The following is an 18,223-nucleotide window of genomic DNA, read 5'->3' on the forward strand; positions in this document are numbered from 1 at the left end:
CTGTTTAAAGCCCATGAAGAAGGAACGTGTTGTGGGCATGCCCACCTAATTAGACTTCAATGAAGAAATCTGAGGAAATAGCACGCCGCGGTGCTATCGAGGTTTTTGTATCCGCCAGCGCAGCAGAAATTGCCGTGCAGGAAACAGCAACAACAGCTTAGAAAGCTAAACCACTCGAAAACGAAAAAAATGCGTCTCAGGTGAAAACTCGTACGTCATTTAAGGGGAGGGACACTAGTGAGCGTAGTTATGACTACGATGTTTTGATAGGACCATACTAAGAAGTGGTTGGCACATTCCATAGAGCTATAATGCGGCCGCGATCATTTCGAAACGAGCGCAGCGCCTTATTTCTCTACCTGTATTATTTTCGCTGTGAGTACTTGCCTTGTATTCGGTCATGGAGTCGCGTTGTTTTTCAAACACCAGCTCTGACAAGCCGATAGATCACCCGTCGCCCGAGCGTTGCACGCGCAGAGAGTGATTAGCGTCGAGTTTTCGTTCACTGAATTAAAAAAAAAAGCAATTTTCTACGGGTGGGCAGTACAGGAAATCGCTTCTTGCGCCTTGCCCTGTCCCTTCTTTCCTGCGTTCCTGTTTCTTTGCTCGGTTCAAATGGGCATCCGGGTCGCCAGCTAGGCCGCCTGTCTGTGTCAATGTTTCCTCGTCTGCTGTAAAAGCAAGGTGAACACACGAGAGCATTATTCTTACAGGAAACATTGCAGAGGACACTTAAGCTCCCCCTTAAAGATATAACTGGATGGCGCAATGGGCTAATGCCCATATATGCAGATTAGGTCATTCTCTACTTTACATTCATATGTCGTTGAGAGTCCTCATACCATTGCTGGCGCATTGGTGCAGCGGTTAAGTGACGCGCCACTTCCCTAGGATGGCAGGTGCGGCCACCGGTGGTACTTGTGGGAGCCAGGCTGCTCTCCCCGAACAACATCTCGCGACCAATCATTAATTTAACTTCCACCTGCCACGGTGAACAGTTTGCTCACAATCCGGTGGGCAGGTTGCGATGACGCCACAAGGTTACGTGAAGGGGCGCACCTGCCCCCTAAGTTGCTTCGCAGGGGATTTTTCGTGCATTTTTCGATCCCGGTCAACGACGACACCGACGCCGGATTTTCTGCGCCATGAGCTCCTTAACGCTGTCGAGTTAAAAAGGAAGGCGTTAACCTTGTTAGTGCGATCGTGCATGTTATTGTTTTCTTAATTTGCTTCCTTTTCCTTCTTGCGGAGACTGATGCCCCACTTCTGTTTTTCCTTTACGGAGACGCAAACAAAATTTCAATCCCTACACTACATGCTAGGCTTCGTAGTTTGGATCCGGAGTTCCCGGGTTCGAACCCGACCGCGGCGGCTGCGGTTTTATGGAGGAAAAACGCTAAAGCGCCCGTGTGCTGTTCGGTGTCAGTGCACGTTAAAGATCCCCAGGTGGTCGAAACTATTCCGGAGCCCTCCACTACGGCACCTCTTTCGTCCTTTCTTCTTTAACTCCCTCCTTTATCCCTTCCCTTACGGCGCGGTTCCGGTGTCCAACGATGAGACAGATACTGCGCCATTTAATTTCCCCAAAAACCAATTATTATTTTTATTATTACTTCGTAGTACTTGTTAGCCTTGATCTTGGCCGCGCCGCGGCCTCACTTGGTTAGGGACGCGAGAAGCGCCTTCAAGTGTCAAGTTGGAACCAACTTCTTATGGCATTTTGGAAATCGTAATGTTCGACGCGTTTTCTGTGTAAGAAAAAGCTGGCTTCGCGACATTACTGGCAATTGACCTCAGTAACTGCAGGCGATAAGAGGTTTAACTGGGTTCAAATGTTCCGGAAGCCAACCATGCGGGCGGCTTTCAAACATACTTTTTGTTTTTTGCTGACCACCAATATAGCCAGTGGCACCAGATATGCGGTGCAGGGCTCACCTTTCGGGAAAGGATGTTCTGCGTCAATGTTATAGCAGCAAAGTTAACAACGTCAGCATTTTGTGCACTCCAGAGTTTCGAACGCGCTTAATGGTTTTGCTCGAGCGTGATTTACTCAGAAGGCAGCCAGTGCATAAGTGACTTTTCAGTTTCATTGCATACGGTCGAGAAGAAATTTTTTTAGCGTGCTTTTTCGGGTCGTTCTTGATCTGTAGGTGACTTGTCTGCGCATGTGACGATAGGACTTATCGCACACAGATGCGGACGTAAGCAAATAGAGCACGTTATTCCGTCCTAATTGTAATCACGCCTTCCCTATGGGACGTTAAGAAACGTTATTTGTCCATGAGAAAGCACACTCGTGCACGCTACCACCCTTCACGTGCCACAGCTGCCAATTTCAATAAGGCAACACATGGAAAATGTTGGAAGGCAGCAGCATACTCCGTTTACTTTTGTCCGCTCCTTTTCGTGTCGCAGGTGCAATAAACCTGTTGGAAGTGGCGCTTCGTCCTGTCGTCTCCCTTTCCCCAACTTTTTCAAACCTTCCAAGGTTCCACGAAATCCATGCCACCCGATACCGAAGCACCTGCCATTGGTGCAGCGCTAGTCCGACACTGGGGCATATATCATGGGGGTTCCAGGCTTCAGCGCAATATTCAGACACCGGACACGTCACTCGAGCAGTGGGAGCGATGCAGCTGATTAGCATCAACTTGTAGAGCCGACGAGCGCTTATCCAAATGGAGCGCTCGTCGACCAGTGCCACTGGGGTCCTGGACTTACGACTCCAAGCACCAGCTCAGACAATACCTTTTTAACGCTCAATAAACGTTTTTCCTCCTCGCCCTCCCCACTGGTGTTCCGGCTTGTTTTTCTAACGTCCTTAAATAATCAATGAACGAAAACCAACAAGCCCAAGAGCAAGTTCTGTTATGACTAAGAGAACTCGGAAAGAATGGAGGAAAAAAAATGCATCGTTTTTATTGACAGAAGCAACTCGGCCTACAGAAAATTTAGGTGTTGAAACATCACAAGTGTTGTAGCTTCTTTTGGACACGCTTGCCATAAACGTCTCGTTCCTTCAACTTCCTTTGCTAGGTATTTAAAAGTAAACCTCTTTGATAAGCGATCTGAGATTAAACTAAAATTTGAAACAGTTGTAACAGCTGATAACAGATCTGCAGCACTTTTATTAGTTCGTTTATGATAACGATCTAAAACAGAGAAGGAGAGAACAAAAGAGCACGTGAAGGCAAAACTACGATTGCTCTAAAAATGCTGTCTTTTGTCTTGCTGTGGATTTCACTGCGTCTAGCCTCTTCTGCGATCCTGTCACTGGAACAGCCACAGCTTGTGCACACTTTTCTTGAGTAGCTGCAGGTGCTCAGAGTACAGATCATTACAGAGCGAGCGAGATGAGGTGCTCCTTATCAGGTCGCGGTACTTCTCCCGTCGGCATTTGATGGTCTGTGTGACTGCGCATGAACCGCGGCGCTTGTCGGGTACCAAGCGCCGTGTAACGAAACCCGGGATCGACGAGGGGATCGGCAGAAGTGTGGTGCTAGGCGTGCCCCTGTTACCACACAGTGCCTTTAGCAGACGTCTGTAACCAAGTGTTCGAGACGAGTTCAGTCGAGGTAGCAGTCAGCGAGCTGCTCAGAGTGACGAAGAATTCGTGTCTTCTCCGTCTGACTGAGGCAGCACTTCGATGATGTAGGACAGGGTCTTGCCGTGGACCCAGCTGTAGGAATTGTCGAACTCCAGGATGTCTGCGTAACGCATGAGCAACGCATCACTCTATGATCGCTTTGGTGTACGATTAAAATCAAGAAGAGAAACATAACGTTTGGCAAATTCCGGATCGGAGCTCGGCCATCTCACTACAAACCAAATGGCAGTTTACAGAACAATGCCTTGTCTAGCGGTATGCCAGTCGAGCGCCAAGCACGCCCTTTGTCAAGCAACCTATACATGCACCGGCCGACCTGGACGGAGGGTGAGGCACCTGAATGTGTATTGTGCAAGCAATTCGTACCATTGCTTTCTTGCAGTCTTTGTTGCGACATATGTAACTTAGGCGTCATAAAGATCACGAACAATCGGCGAGTAACGTGCAAGCAGAGATCGAACACGCATCTTCTGCTGCTGCTGCTGCTGTTGCTGATAGGAAGAAAGAAAAGTGCACGGGCCTGCCTACTGGCTCAAGCCGAGCAACGCTCGCTGCCGCGTGCTGAAAGTATACGAGGGGTAAAGGGTATGAGAGCAAAGGTAGAAAGAAAAGGCGCGCGCTAATATGCCCTGGACCGATCTCGGAGGCAGTGAAATACCTGGTCGACCCGTGCCGGAGTGCTTCAAGCTAAGCACTCCACCATATTCCGAAAATAAGTTGAATATCTTGGGTCCAAGGACCCGCAGCAGATATTAAATCAGGTATAAGATATCGGGTATCAGGCATGTCACGCGTCTTTCGGGTCAACAGCCGAGTGCTATAACCACTGAGACACCGCGGCGGCTGGAGAACTGTAAAGTACTGTTATGGAAATATTGAAGGTAAGGGTTCATTTTTCCGATGTGTAGCAAAATCTTAGTTTTTCCATCGCTCGCGTTGCGCAGTTAACACCTCCATCATGGGGAACGCTTTTGACGGTAACAAAAACGTTTATAGCAAAAAAAAAAAATGCGAGCCTGCCGACGAGAAATCTGACGGATATATTGAATGCTATAGTGAAATGCTACATATATGTGAAGGAAACTGTGTTCATAAACTCTTTCCCAATGACATCCACCCAAGCGCAGCCATACGGAGCAGTGACTGCTCCGGTGAAGCGGTGGTCCCGGGTTGGAACGCCCCCGAGCAGGACGAATTTTTCTTTAACTACAGAGTTTCTGAGAAAGCTGTTAGCTGTCCTTTGTAGCCGTAAGGCTGCGCTTGGGTGGATGTCATTGAGTAATTATTGCCTTATTACAAATCTACTCCATCTTGGGGGTTTTCCCTAAACATTTGATCATAAACTCTCCCGTTCAAAAACGCTTTTGACCAGAATTGTTGGGTATGCGGCGCTGGAGTGGCCGAGGTCACTCACATGTTCCAGGCTTGTGGCAGACCAGGCGCCCCCTCTCGGGCAGCAGGCTGCAGGAGGACACTCTGTGCGTCTCGATCAGGTACTCCCTGACGGCGTTTCCACCACTGCATGGCGGCTCGTAGCGCACGCCGAAGGCCAGGTCCCCGGTGGCCGTCTGGAAGCTCCAGCTGAGCTGCTCTCCGCTGTTCTCCACCCGCACGGGAAGCTCCCAGCGGCCGCGGCGGTCGATGCTTCTGACCGTCGCGCCGACCTCACGAGACAGCCTCCGTTTGGCCAGCTCCTCCCGATACGAGGGCGGCACCTCCCCGCCGGGGCAGATCTGCGGAAGAGGCCGGCACCACGCGACGCCAGAGAAGCCGTCATCTTACCACCACGACACGCGCGGAAACGTCTAAACGCCCACAAATACAAGTTAATATACCGGCCCGTTTCAGGGGAGAGGAAAGTGTTAGCAGGCGGAGACGTACTATAGTAGGGTACAGCATAAAAAAAGTAGTTGTCAGCAAGAACCTACGGCACGCAGGGTGTTATATTACTCCGCTAACTAATCACAGCTGTAAACGGAATCGGAATTTTACTGTTCTTTGTCATTAACGCAGGCTAGACATCCTAGTCGAAATTAAGAAGAAAAAATGGGCTTGGGCAGAGTATGGGATGCGAAGACAAGATAATCGATGGTTGTTAAGGATAACGGAGTGGATTCCAATAGAAGGCAAGCGCAGCAGGGGACGGCAGAAAGTTATGTGGACGGAAGAGATTGAGAAACTTGCAGGGATAAGGTAGCCGGAGCTGGCACAGGACAAGGTTATTTGGGGAGATATGGGAGAGGCCTTTGCCCTGCATTGGGCGCAGTCAGCCTGATGATGATGATGATGATGATGATGACTGTAATGAATCAGCCAGAGGGTTAAACAATTGGAGGGGACACTCAAGCTCCGCCTTTAGGGTATGACGCGATAGCGTAATGGGTTATGGATTCCCTACCTAAACCAACTTGCTACTCTTTTTTATTTATTAATACTCAGTCCGGGATTTTTCACTCACGGCCAATGCCTTCGACGCCGCGTGAACCTTATGCTGCTGATGTTACGTACGGTAAATAGGACGCGCGGTGGGGCAGGCCATCGAGTTGGCGTGGCGGAGTGGTTAGCGTGCTCGTCTCGCACTCCGGAGGCCCTACATTCGATTCTCCAACTCGACCAATTTCGTACTCGGTTTTATTTATTATTACTTCTGGGATTTTTCCCTCACGGCCAACGCCGCCGACGACGACACCGGCTTTTCTTCGACACGGGGCCCTTAACGCTGACGCGTTAAAATTTAAGACGATTTTACTGTTATCTTGTAATTAGCTCCTCGTTTACGCAACATGACAAGCCTTAACAACTGACTGTTTCCTGCAGCGCCGGAATAGTGTGTGGAGATCAGGTTTGGAGACAGAGCTTCACTGCAGACGCAAGTTGTATCCAACAGTCGCATCTCGGACCAGCTGGATTCCAGTGCGCGTGCGCAGTGCCGGTTGCACGCCCCACTTAGCTGCAGCACATGCGTACCAGGTACTCGGCTGGTGCGAGAAGCGTCTATGGTACTACCTCTCTTATATTTTGCATCTAATGACTCAAGTGGAGTATTATATTTACACGTCCCTTCTGTTCAAGGACACAGGAATGTCATTAGCTGAAAGTTATGGCCCTAAATTATACGGGAACTCTAGATGTTATGAAACATCGACGTGGGCAACACGTAAGTGCCCATCAAGACACTTCTGATGGTGCAAGTTTCGAAGTTGTTCCCGCAAATATCTAGCTATTTTAGGCCCTCGAAATGTCCTCGCGCTTTATCCGGGCCTGTGGCTCTCCTTCTTTTCTAGGCTGTACACTACATCAACTAGAGCACGGCTGCCTTGATCACGCGTTCGATCCAAGCGGCCTTGACAAGTGGTGGAGGTTTTGTGAACCGGCATTGTTTTCTGCACAAGCGGTGTGTCTCGTTCTGAGTGCTCGAAGTCTCTTGAAGGTGAAAGAAACTTTCGCGTTCACTTTCGCGCTGAGAGCCTCGCTACACGGCTACATGCCTTTGACAAAGGCCGTACAATCCACCCACTTGAACCAGTGGCCCGAACCGGGGACAGACAAAAGTTTCCATGTGGAGCCGTCGTGTGCACCCGCGTTATATCTTGAAAACGGCTGCTTCGAACGAAGCGATATCTGTCACGCGTCTTCCTGTGCGATAAAGTGGGTGCCTGCGACAGCTCCTCCGCGGCTCGCACCGCATGGAAGCGTTCGTGATAAGAACCAGAGGCAGAAGACCAAACAGCAGCAAGGACAAATGGAACATATGACAGCACAGGGCGCGTACCCGAGAGCGCCTCCACTATGGCCCATAGGATAACGTTTTCGTTAGTGAGCTCGTAAATGCGGTAATTTTTTTTTGGCTACCGAATAAAATGCTGATGCCATTTAACCAATTCCCATAAACAACTATCGCTGTGAGATGCCCTTCACAACAGCCCCCCCCCCCCCCCCCTTTCCGTCCCCACCTCTCTTACAGCGAGAACTGTTGTACGCAACCCAGCCGTATACGTCGTCGCGTATTCACTTGGCGCACTAACCAACTACCCTCCCCCTCCTCCTCCTTCCCTACTTTAAGCTTCAAAATCTATCTCTCTTATATATAGCTCACAGAATCTAGGCAAAATTAACCAGATGGCAGCGCAGCTGTCAAGAGCACATCGACACAGATGGGCGACAGTGGGACGGAACCACTGCCTATTGTAGGAACCCAGGTTGCCGCATATGCCGAGGAACGTTGCTTTCGCAGTAGGGCGTAAACACCTTGGCAGTTTTTGCATCATGAAAGCCGTATAGCCCGCCTATGAATTGGCCCTAAGAGTTGACATGAGCGTACCAGGTGCGAGCAGCGCGGGTCTCCGTCGGGCCCGACCATGTTTCCTCCCCAGTGCTGGGGCACGCCGTCGGGGTTCAACCGTTCGAAGATGTTCTTCCTCCATCCGTCTGCGTGAGCAAAGATGCCGCGATGAATAGAGGATGAAACGAAGACATCACTCAAGCTGGTAGGTAATACGCGTGCGGCTATTGGGAAAAATGCTATACAATCCGAAAACGTCCAGTAATTTTCTTTGCAAGAGTACAGTTATGCTGCAAGAAAAAGAACACTTGAGACATCTAAAGAATTTTGGTTGGAGTTGGTTGCCTTTGGAGGCACGTTTCGTGCACCTCGTAGCGGAAGCGAGACATAAGTTCGAGCTGGCTGCTCGTTACCTGACCGACCTGAAGAGATGCGAGCTGCCCCAGTAAAACAAGGACTAAAAAGAATAAACAGGATGATCGCCAACTGCCTACTCAGTTTGTTTTTCATCAATAACCGCTACAAAAATACAAAAAACCCAAAGAAACCAAGGTTGACTCAAGGAAGGATAAGGTAAACTTGCGAACACAGAAAACGGTGAAAGAGATTAAAACGCGGCATCGACTGAGGTAATCGAGAAAAGGGGCTCGACAACTTGCGTGGTCCGTATCACTCATTGATGAGGAGATTGCTTTTTCTGAGCGGGCCGATACCCGGTGTTTAGCCACTTCTCTTTTCTGCATTTGCAACTGTATTTATATGCTTCGTGGACAGACAGACAGAAAAACTTTATTCAGCAAGTGAGTTTTAGACCCAGCTGGTTCCCTGGGCCACTGCGCGGTCCCGCACTGCATCAAGTAGGTCATGCCGGGACATGACGTCGGCAGCCCGAGTCACCGCAGCAAGCTGCGATGTCGGGTCTGCAGACATAAGCAGGACCTCCCAGTCCTCCCAGCTCGAGATGGCGTGCTGTCCCCGCGGGGGAGGGTCAGCAGGGCAGCCGAAAAGGATATGGGACAGTGTGGCGTGGGGGTCACCTTCGTGGAATGCACATTGGTTTCTTTTCACTTGTTTGTACTTTTGCGGTGCTTATAGGCTGTTCTTTCGGAAAATAAACGTGCCACTTTGCACTCTTCCGGTCTCTTGAGTTTCGTCCTTGTTTTCTTGAGAGCGAAATCTGAAAGTTGCATACACGGCCCCGTTCTGATACCTTTTCTGTTCTTCGTTCGGCATTGAAAGCGTTCCACAGGCTCACGAAATCGTTTTCTTTTGGCAGTATGTATTTTCCCGTCCAGGTTTCACAACTCTGAGTGGCGACAGCATCGGGTTTATAGTTCGGGGAATACCCGAGGGAGTAGGCGCACATGTACCTTGAAACGAAGCGGTTGATAGAGAAATGGAACGCAGACGCCATCGGCGGGCCGACACGACGGTTTGAAGGAAGTTTTAGGCTTATGCACGCAAACCTTATTCTTGGCGCGAATCGTTCAAATGAGGGCAAAGATGGAGTACGCTATAGCATTTCGAATGACATTTCACAGGGTTCCATCACGTCAGTACAGAAAACTTGTTGCTCATATGAGATCGAGGGAGCATCACATAGGAAGCGCTCACATAGATTCAATGCAGGCAACGTTTACATGCATGTATTTGCCGCCAGAAAAATTGCAAGAGGAACTTGAAGTGGTCTTATTTCGAGAAGGGAAGGGGCATGAATGTGGTGCAGCTATAACTTCTTTACTGAAACAGCTGCACGAGGAATTTGAAGAACAGGGTCTTTCCTATCTTGTCTTTTTTGTGAACGTCTAGTGTGCACCAACCCATCTTCCCATATTCAATTTCTAACTCTCTTACCCCTGAAGAAACAAACACAAAAGGCCGGTGTTCTATTTAAGGTTCCGTGTGCTCAGGATCATATAATGCGTACTTAGTCAAATCCCTGGAAAGACTATTCAGGACGTTCGGGCCTGAAATCGCTTCGCAAGCAGCAGGGGCCTCGACTAGCGGCAGTCATCGAACCCTTATAAGTGGTGGCACATTCATAAATATTCATAGCGCTAATCTACCTCCATCTTCACGCGTCGAAACGCATTTACTTTTCTGGTTTTCCTTCTCGCAGCGTAAAATAGCTGGCCGGAAGAGCATAGACAAGTCCCAATCTCGTCGTTTCTTTCTCAAACATCTGCGTCAGACGTGCCCCTCTTCAAGAATTTTCTTATGCGACCACGTGTGTTGTCTTCGTCTCGAACGTACACAACACAGCCTGTGTCCAGGTCATCACATCGACTTCACCCTACAGCCTTTCAGGTGTTCTAGGGAGCGTAGTTAGTAGAGGCTTGGTGGTCATTTTGCAAATAGCAATCAGTATATAGTGAACGGCGGCAGTGGCATCAACCGGCAGAGGCCCCGTACATCATCGCTACTGATGCCGACACATCGGAGCCGTGCTACAGTGGCTAAGCGTTTAGCTTTGGACGTGAAGAATGCCAGTTTGAATACTGGATAATACTCCTGACAGTTTCGCCTTGACTCATAGATTCTTTTTTATTGTTTAGCTGCAGTTAAGTATATGACACTTACGTTCTCCCATGGGTGTGCGCTACCCGTCACAGGCGCTGATATGCTAATAAGCGCTAGTAGCAAACAGTGAGGAAATCTGGTTGTGCAGACTCCAGTTGGCGAATAGGTTCCCCTGTTCAACGGTGCTTCCAAGTTCTAAACACGTCATGAACAGTACACGAACGCTACCCTAAACTCAACTATGTTCTTAGCTGCGAAAGCATTGAAGAAAGTAACAAAGCTTCACTGTTGTCAGCGTAGAGCTTGCCTCCAAGTATGCGTATGCCATAAACGCCGCGTCACTAACACTAATGGAGTTCGCACAGGGCTTTTCCATTCTAGTCGCTCCTAGTCAGCTCACCCATGCCGTATATGGCCACCTTGTCCGCCGTGCGTTGTGTCAGGAACGGGCGCAGCACCTTCCACAGGATGGGGAAGAAGCGGGGAGCTGTGAAGGGAAGAAAGCGAACCTTTAATAAAAACATCACAGTTCAGCGCTCAGAACAAGAAACCCTTGCGAAAAGGCATGGTGAGCATTGGCCTGATACTTCACCGTGATGGAAAAGGGATTGTATAGGGTGAAGAGGTATACGGAAGAGATTGAAGGTGGGAGATGATGGTGAGCCTTACGCGCACAGCGTTCATTGTATGAAGGCAGAAATAGTGGGGAGGAAGTGGTACTTCATGCAGTCGTCATGCGCAAGCTAAGTTCTTGTGAAGCCGTTATTTTTGCTTTCTTTGTCTGCTCGCAGAAGTCGGTCCTAGGCAATAAAATGCGCCGCGGATGCTAACGGGAAGGGCTGACTATCCGCTTTTTATTTTTACAGCAATAGCTACTATAAAGCCCCGTCTTCTGAGTACGGCGTCGGCGTTGCAGTATAGTAGAAATAGTAATAGAGTAACCCATGGTTACCACCTTTCGCGTAGTTACCGATAAAGGAGGAGGAGAAGGGTAGCAATGACATCACTCATTACGTCACTGAAAGATTCCAGAGCAACGCACTGCGCTGGGTGGTCGGAACCCAATGACGTCACGTGTAACTGCGTAGTTCCTCCCCCTCGAATCTTCTCCCACTGCTTTGACAACCCCTCGAAACACATGCATAAACCTCGTCTTTCAAAATAAGGCATGGTCCAACGCCTCGAACACATATCGGACCATTATTCGACCACAAGGCTTCCTTAATCACTATCAAGGAATCGCAGAGAAGAGCTACTTCAAGAGAGAGTGTGCCCGATCGCTCACCTCGATATTCACGAAATGGAATTCCTCAGTAGCTCTCGCTGAATCTCGCGTTACACAGTGGTAACAGTCTTGTGAGATTCTCATGAGTAGCCTTCAAAACAGACACGTGACTCTCTTTCTAGCCTTCCTTCTTCGAATGTTCAGCTTTACAACGGCAGCTGCATGATAACTTCCTCATGTTCGAGCGTGAGCGTGTCCTCCTGGCTGCAACGTTCGCCGCTTAGATGCTCGTCCCCTTACAGAAGGCAACATTTTGGGTCCTTGGACCAAACGCTCATTGCAGAGGACAGCTGTGAAGGCTCTTTTAGAATTTCTGAAAGACTCAGGATTGAGTTCATGGCTATAAACTTTCAGAGTGCGCCCAGTGTACCCTGTTAGTTGAGGACTACCGACACGTGAAAAAGACATCTACCTTCCTCTCTCCACTTTCTATCTCTCCCTTCATCCCCTTCCGACCTGTAGGGTAGCTTACTCAACGCCACCTAGTTGGCCTTCCTGTCTTTCCGGTCATCATTCTCTCTCTCTCTCTCCTTAGGAAATATGCCACGTCATGGTATCATTTCGCTGCACAATGTGCCAGGCATTATGTTGCCAACGGCTGTTCTTCGAAGCATGGAACTCAAGAGCAGCAGAGCTTAGCCCGAGAGTCCAGAGCAGAGTTTGCAAGGCCACGTTATTCTTTTAAGTACTTGCTTGAGTACTCGCAAAACGCAAACTGCGACTTGTTGAATGCACTCTGTGAGTGGTGATCTGGGTTGATATTTTTTTTAGAAATGCTATAGCTGCAGCATCCGCAGTCTCCTCATGCCTTTCGCTTAATTTTGGTATTTTTGGTTGTTGCATAATGTACTATATACGAGTGTCGCACGTTAAATGCAGGGGTCATGTTATGTGCGGTCTGCACCAGTAGTACTTTTCGGCTTTTCCCTTAGGCAGATTATTGGCCGTCGAAAAATCTTACGCAGTTTTCTTTTTCCTTAATTACATTCAGGGTTCTTTATTCGCGGCGAAGGGAACAGAAGATCGCAGTGATGTTTACAGCAGAGTCGCGTAAGGTAATAATACCCACTGTTGATGATGTAGGCCTTCTCGAGGATCTCGGGGTAGTTGTCCTCGTAAAGCTTCAGGAAGTCTGTCAGGAGTGTGATGACTGCAAAAACAGAAAGGCCCGTGCACACTTACGTCACTCTCTTGTTTGGGCAAGTTGGTTCACTGTGAACGATACAACAAAGACAGCGCCACCAACAGACACAAAGAAGACACAAAGCACCGGACCAGCACCAGCTTTCAACTGAATTAAATTTGCAATAAGCCTGCCCTTTGTAAGGCAGCCGATCGATGTGAGAAATGCGTCTAACCGGCGTCATCGTCAGCGCTGGTTGCAATAAGAGTTGGTGATAGTTTGTTGCTTGTGTTTTAGATGCATTTGTGAGACGACTCGGTTTTCTTACAAAGAGCATCTACATCTCATTGTTAAAGCACTAAAACGGTCCCCGCTGTTTTGGCAGGAAGTTCGAAAAGGAAGAATCTGAATTGAAACAAATTTGGGGTACGCTTAAGCTCCGCTTTTAAGGGTATGACGCGATCGCGTTAACAGCGGCTCATGTACCCATGCAGAATCAGACAGTTTCCATATTACGTGCAAGACCTCACGACATACATTTAAAGCCCCGCTTTAACCAAGCCGTGCACACGAGCCTATGTGGCCCAGGGGTAGCGTGTCTAGCTCGCAACCAAATTTTCTTCAGAGCACAATTCAGTCACTTTATATTCTTACATGCTCTAGTGACGTTTAATTCATGTTGCGACATTCTAAATACCGGTGTTCAAATGTTTCAATCACTTTTCACTCCACAGCTCCATGAGTGACGTCACGTATCTCTCAAACAATCTGTCTTTTCCGCGCACACCGGTGGTGACGACAACAACGCAGGGCTGAGGTCCTTAACGCTATCACTTTAAACTATCAGGACTGCGAGCGCAGGTATAGGGTGCAAAATGCGTACCCTATACAAAAGTTTACATCCCTGCGGCGCGAGTAGCAGGGAGTAACTTACAACCAGTGTTTAGTAAAAGGGGCAAACAACAGGAAGACAGTAAAAACAGCACGCTCCACGTTACTCCAAGCCAAGAGGTCGGGGAGGGCTTTGTGTGGTAAGTCAACGCACCTTGCCACGAGTACAGCTGGCGCAGCGAAAAGTGCTCGAAGTCTACGATGAAGAAGACGGTCTCGATCACCTTGTTATTCTGCGAAGGCACAACACAAGAGATCCGTCAAAAGAAGGATGGTGGTATACAATGCTCTTGGAATGTTTCCCGCTGACGTTTAAACTGGGTACTGTTTCATTGGTTACTCGTGCGGTCACTGTCAAATATGTTTAAGAACACCGAGCGTAAAGGGCATTTAGACCTCATGGTGCAGCTTAACACCCTTAACTTGACTATCTTTTAGACCCGGTCTGAGGGAGGAAGGATTAAACGAACATAAGTCGACCTCCACACACGTTGTCCAGAAGGGAGGGCCACAGAAGCTCTCAGGCGTTGAAAACTTCTCCGCATGGACAAGCTACTTTATAGAGGTGTCTTCTATGCCATCCAGATGATCGGAGACAGTGTGCTTTTGTTTTGAAGCAAAACAATTTTATTTTATCATGTTTTTTTGTGAGTGCGAGTCTTTTACAAAAATTGTGTAACTACGCTTTGGATTAACAGTCCCTCACATTTCATTTATGTTTTCGATGTGAACATTTGTGCAAAGGAGGTGAAGTTAAAATAAACTGAATTACCGCAGAGGTAGGCTGCCAAACGCCTTGCGCACACTCTTAACACGAATACGCCTATGTAGGAGTAAAAAGGGAGTAAGTGGTCCTCTAGAGCAGACCCATTCACTCTTTTATCTTTAGAGTGCAGGGTCTCTCCATGTTCCTTTAATACTCATTGCGCTTGTTCGGTTCGTGCCGCTACCCCTCGAGGCCTAGGACGAAGCAGTCGACTCGACATTGGTGATTTACCTGTTTCGAGTTGCGTCTCAGATTATCCATCAAGGTCTCGAACAGTAGCAGGAAGCGCCTCTTGACTTGCTCGACCGAGACCACTTCTAGAAACCCTGCGTAGCACAGTGTAACGAAAAACTTGACGCCTTTTTAACCGCATTCCTGAGGCAAAAAATGCGACACCGTATAGGTTGCCTGCTGTGACGTATGCAATGAGTGCTTAAATAATGTTCATGCGATCTTCCCTCCAAAACTCCGATTGGAACCGGTTCGATAGCTCTCATGGGGTACGCACGAGTCATCGCCTTCTTTAATGTTCCAGCACTTTCCCCTTTGCTACTTTGAACGCGTTTTCAAGCATTGGTGTCTCACTGTCGTTGAACTACGCGCAATCAACCTGACGTCACGCAAAGCGCAAATAAGTGCAAAGCGAACGTGGTATGACAAGGCAGCAGTCCAACGTTACCCTTGATGTCGACGCTCCCGATGGGCATCAGATAACAGACGTGTCCCTCTGGCGAGCAGTCCAGGAAGCCGCCGGGGAAGTGCTTCTGGAGGACCTGCGCACACCAAATCCCACGCATGTCTCAGTATGCCTGAGGCTGAATCAAGTTTGCTGGTCCCTATCACTTTCACTTTGTTACACACTCTATACAGAAAGGAGTAAAAAGGGGAGTAACCTGTACTCTAACGCACTCCATTTTACGAAAGGATGTGCGCTAGAGGACAACTTACCTCCGTCAGCTGTTAAAGGCTTGATGTGTGGGGATCGCGTCGTTCATTCGGAGAGACTTAATGATCACATAATTTGGTCACCTAAAACTATATACGGGACCAAATATCATGATGAGCTCATCACGTACTTAAATAGGCCTCATGACCGGTTAAACACTACATACAATTATTAATTGTCACCTATTGGAGAAATATAGAAGAGGCCTTTGTCCTGCAGTGGGCGTAGTCAGGGTGATAATGAATGAATGAATGAATGAATGAATGAATGATAGTCAGGGTGATAATAAATGAATGAATGAATGAATGAATGAATGAATGAATGAATGAATGAATGAATGAATGAATGAATGAATGAACTGTAACGTAGTGCTGACGGCACTCCAACAGTCAGGAAGACATTGAAAAGTGAAATAAACTTTTGACGGGGTTGACTTGCGCCTACAAAGAACTGAACAACTCGGCGGCTGCGATAGCAACAAACGTGCTTGGCGGTGGTCAGAGTACAAAATCGTCCCTCGCCGCTTTCGGCTGCGCTCGATTTAAAGCTGACAAAGAACTTTCGTGGGCTGCAACCGCGAACCACGTAGATTCAGCTGCGCATGGCTGCGGTCATTCGAAATGGACCTGGTTCAATCTCGCGTCACAAAGTGACAAAAATGCGTGCTATGGATTATGAACACCAACCAACAAGCATTACAAACATTCGCGACATTACTCCCCTCTTCAAGAAGCATTGGTACAGTGCTTTACAAGGAAAAGAAAGGCTCAAAAAATAAACTCATGAGAATGCAAGAAAAAGTGTACGTTACCAAGCATAATAATACTTTAGGTGCACTCCAAGTATAACTTCTGAGCGTGCGTGGCGCCCCTGGGATGCTGCGGCTCCGTCGGAAATGACTGCGTGGTGAAGTTCTCCGATTCGCCTAATGAACTTGTACGGATCGAAGTAGCAGCCCAAAAGCTTTTCGCTTAGTCTGCGGCGGCAAATGGGTTGCCATGATGAAAAACGGTCACCCGGCTTGTATTTCGTGTGGCTGTTTTGGCTTGGTTTACGGGGGTTTGACGTCCCAAAGTGACTCAGGCTATGAGGGACGCCGTAGTGACGGGCTCCAGAGATTTCGACCACCTGGGGTTCTTTAACGTGCACTGACATCGCACAGTACACGGGCCTCTAGCATTTCGCCTCCATCGAAATTCGACCGCCGCGGCAGGGATCGAACCCGCGTCTTTCGGGTCAGCAGCCGAGCGCCATAACCACTGAGCCACAGCGGCGGCATATTTTCGCGTGGCGTAAGCACACTCTAAACACAAATACACCTATAGGGGAGTAAAAATGTATTAACCTGTCCTCTAGCGCACACCCTTTTATAAAAGGGTGTTCGCTAGAGGACAGTTTTACTCCCTTTTTACTCCTTTTGTTTAGAGTGTAGTAGCGTCGGGCGTCGGTGCGCTGTACGTTTCTAGTCCGTTTGCGGGAATGTTGTAGGGCTTCTTTTGCGCGCTGAAGGTATACGCGGTGACATCGAGGCTGTCTTTGTCAGTGACATTTGGCAGCATGGCATCGACCGTGGTCGTAGCCTCCCTAACGTGGAGAGCCTAAGCGGCGTCATCCGGGTAGTCTCCTGCACAGCGTTGTTGTGCGCGAAGCCTACGTAGGGGAGTGTTGCATCCCGGGTCTTGTGTTTAGCTTCGACATATATGGCGAACATGTCAGCGATCGTTTTGTTCAAGCGTTTCGTTAACCCGTTAGCTTGTCCGTAGTACGCAGTCCCTCTTCTGGAAAGTAAGCAGTCGTCTTTCGGTGGCTCGTTTTGCTATATTGCAGGACTGCTTGTGTAAGCGTTACAGCAAACGCCGTTACCATTGTCTATGAGCCGAAGCTATGAAGTACTGTGGCGAAGGAGGACGTTTTCAACAAAAAATTTGGCAACTTCTGCTGCGCTGCCGCGGGGCAGGGCTTTCATTTCGCCACAGCGGGTTAAGTAGTCGGTCGCTACTATTATCCTCTTATCGGATGCCGACGTTGGAAAGGGGCCAGGCAGGCCCATAAAGATCTCGATGGCTGTTAAATTAGCTGCAGATATTCAGCCGGTCTCGTAGGGGGCGTTTTCAAACGTTGAGATTCACGGCAACTCACGGCAGATTCACGGAAGGGGCCGGTAAAACTTTTCTTGAATTCGGTGGAGGATTCTAGTAAAGTCGAGATGGCCAGGTGTTGAATCATCGCGCGAAGCTTGTAGATTTTCTCCACGCAGAGACGACGAGAAGGCATGTGGTCTTATTAGGTGCAAGGTCTTTCTTCTTGAGGATCCCATTCTGAACACAAAGAGAAGACACGTCATGCTTGAATGCTTCGAGGGATGAAGTCCTGCCTTCAAAGTACTCGATAAAACGCACTAGCTCAGAGAGAGAGAGAGAGACAGTTGGTGTTACGCGAAACAGCTGGTGCTTACCGGTTCCAAAAAGGTGTCCACATCGCCTTCTTAAACAGCTTGTCGCATCGGGGTGCTTGCGTCCAGACTTGTAAACGACGATGATGTCGAAATCATGCAGGCCAAAGACTCCATCGAGCGAGGCGGGTCTGTCGAATTGGCAAGTCAACACATTGCGTAATGATCGCCGACAACCTTGAATGGTCTTCCGCGCAGGTAGGGGCGGAATTTTGATGGAGCCAAATTGATGGCGAGGCACTACTCGATAGGCGAATAGGTAGTCTCGGACATCGACAGAGAATAGCTGGAGCACGCGATCACTTTCTCACCCGCGCCGCGTTTCTGAAAGAGGATGGCGCATAAGCCCAC

The 18,223-nt window shown here is 48.7% G+C and overlaps 1 protein-coding gene across 2 annotated transcripts in view; it reads right to left on the reverse strand.

The window, feature by feature from the left end:
* Nucleotides 1-2,896: 2,896 nt before the first annotated feature.
* Nucleotides 2,897-18,223, reverse strand: part of LOC144099467 (SEC14-like protein 4) — a 53,209-nt gene continuing 37,882 nt past the window's right edge. Inside the window, exons 5-12 of one of the 2 annotated variants that reach the window (XM_077632795.1) lie at nt 15,154-15,247; nt 14,706-14,800; nt 13,863-13,941; nt 12,764-12,844; nt 10,810-10,896; nt 7,929-8,035; nt 5,022-5,340; nt 2,897-3,707 (exon numbers count right to left, since the gene is read on the reverse strand). In XM_077632795.1, coding sequence (XP_077488921.1) covers nt 3,595-3,707; nt 5,022-5,340; nt 7,929-8,035; nt 10,810-10,896; nt 12,764-12,844; nt 13,863-13,941; nt 14,706-14,800; nt 15,154-15,247 — 975 coding nt within the window. In that variant the 3' untranslated portion in view covers nt 2,897-3,594. The remainder of the gene's footprint in view (nt 3,708-5,021; nt 5,341-7,928; nt 8,036-10,809; nt 10,897-12,763; nt 12,845-13,862; nt 13,942-14,705; nt 14,801-15,153; nt 15,248-18,223) is intronic. The other variant, XM_077632796.1, reaches the window with a different exon arrangement.

Source organism: Amblyomma americanum, chromosome 7 (assembly GCF_052857255.1).
Source record: "Amblyomma americanum isolate KBUSLIRL-KWMA chromosome 7, ASM5285725v1, whole genome shotgun sequence".
NCBI classification, from domain to species: domain Eukaryota; kingdom Metazoa; phylum Arthropoda; class Arachnida; order Ixodida; family Ixodidae; genus Amblyomma; species Amblyomma americanum.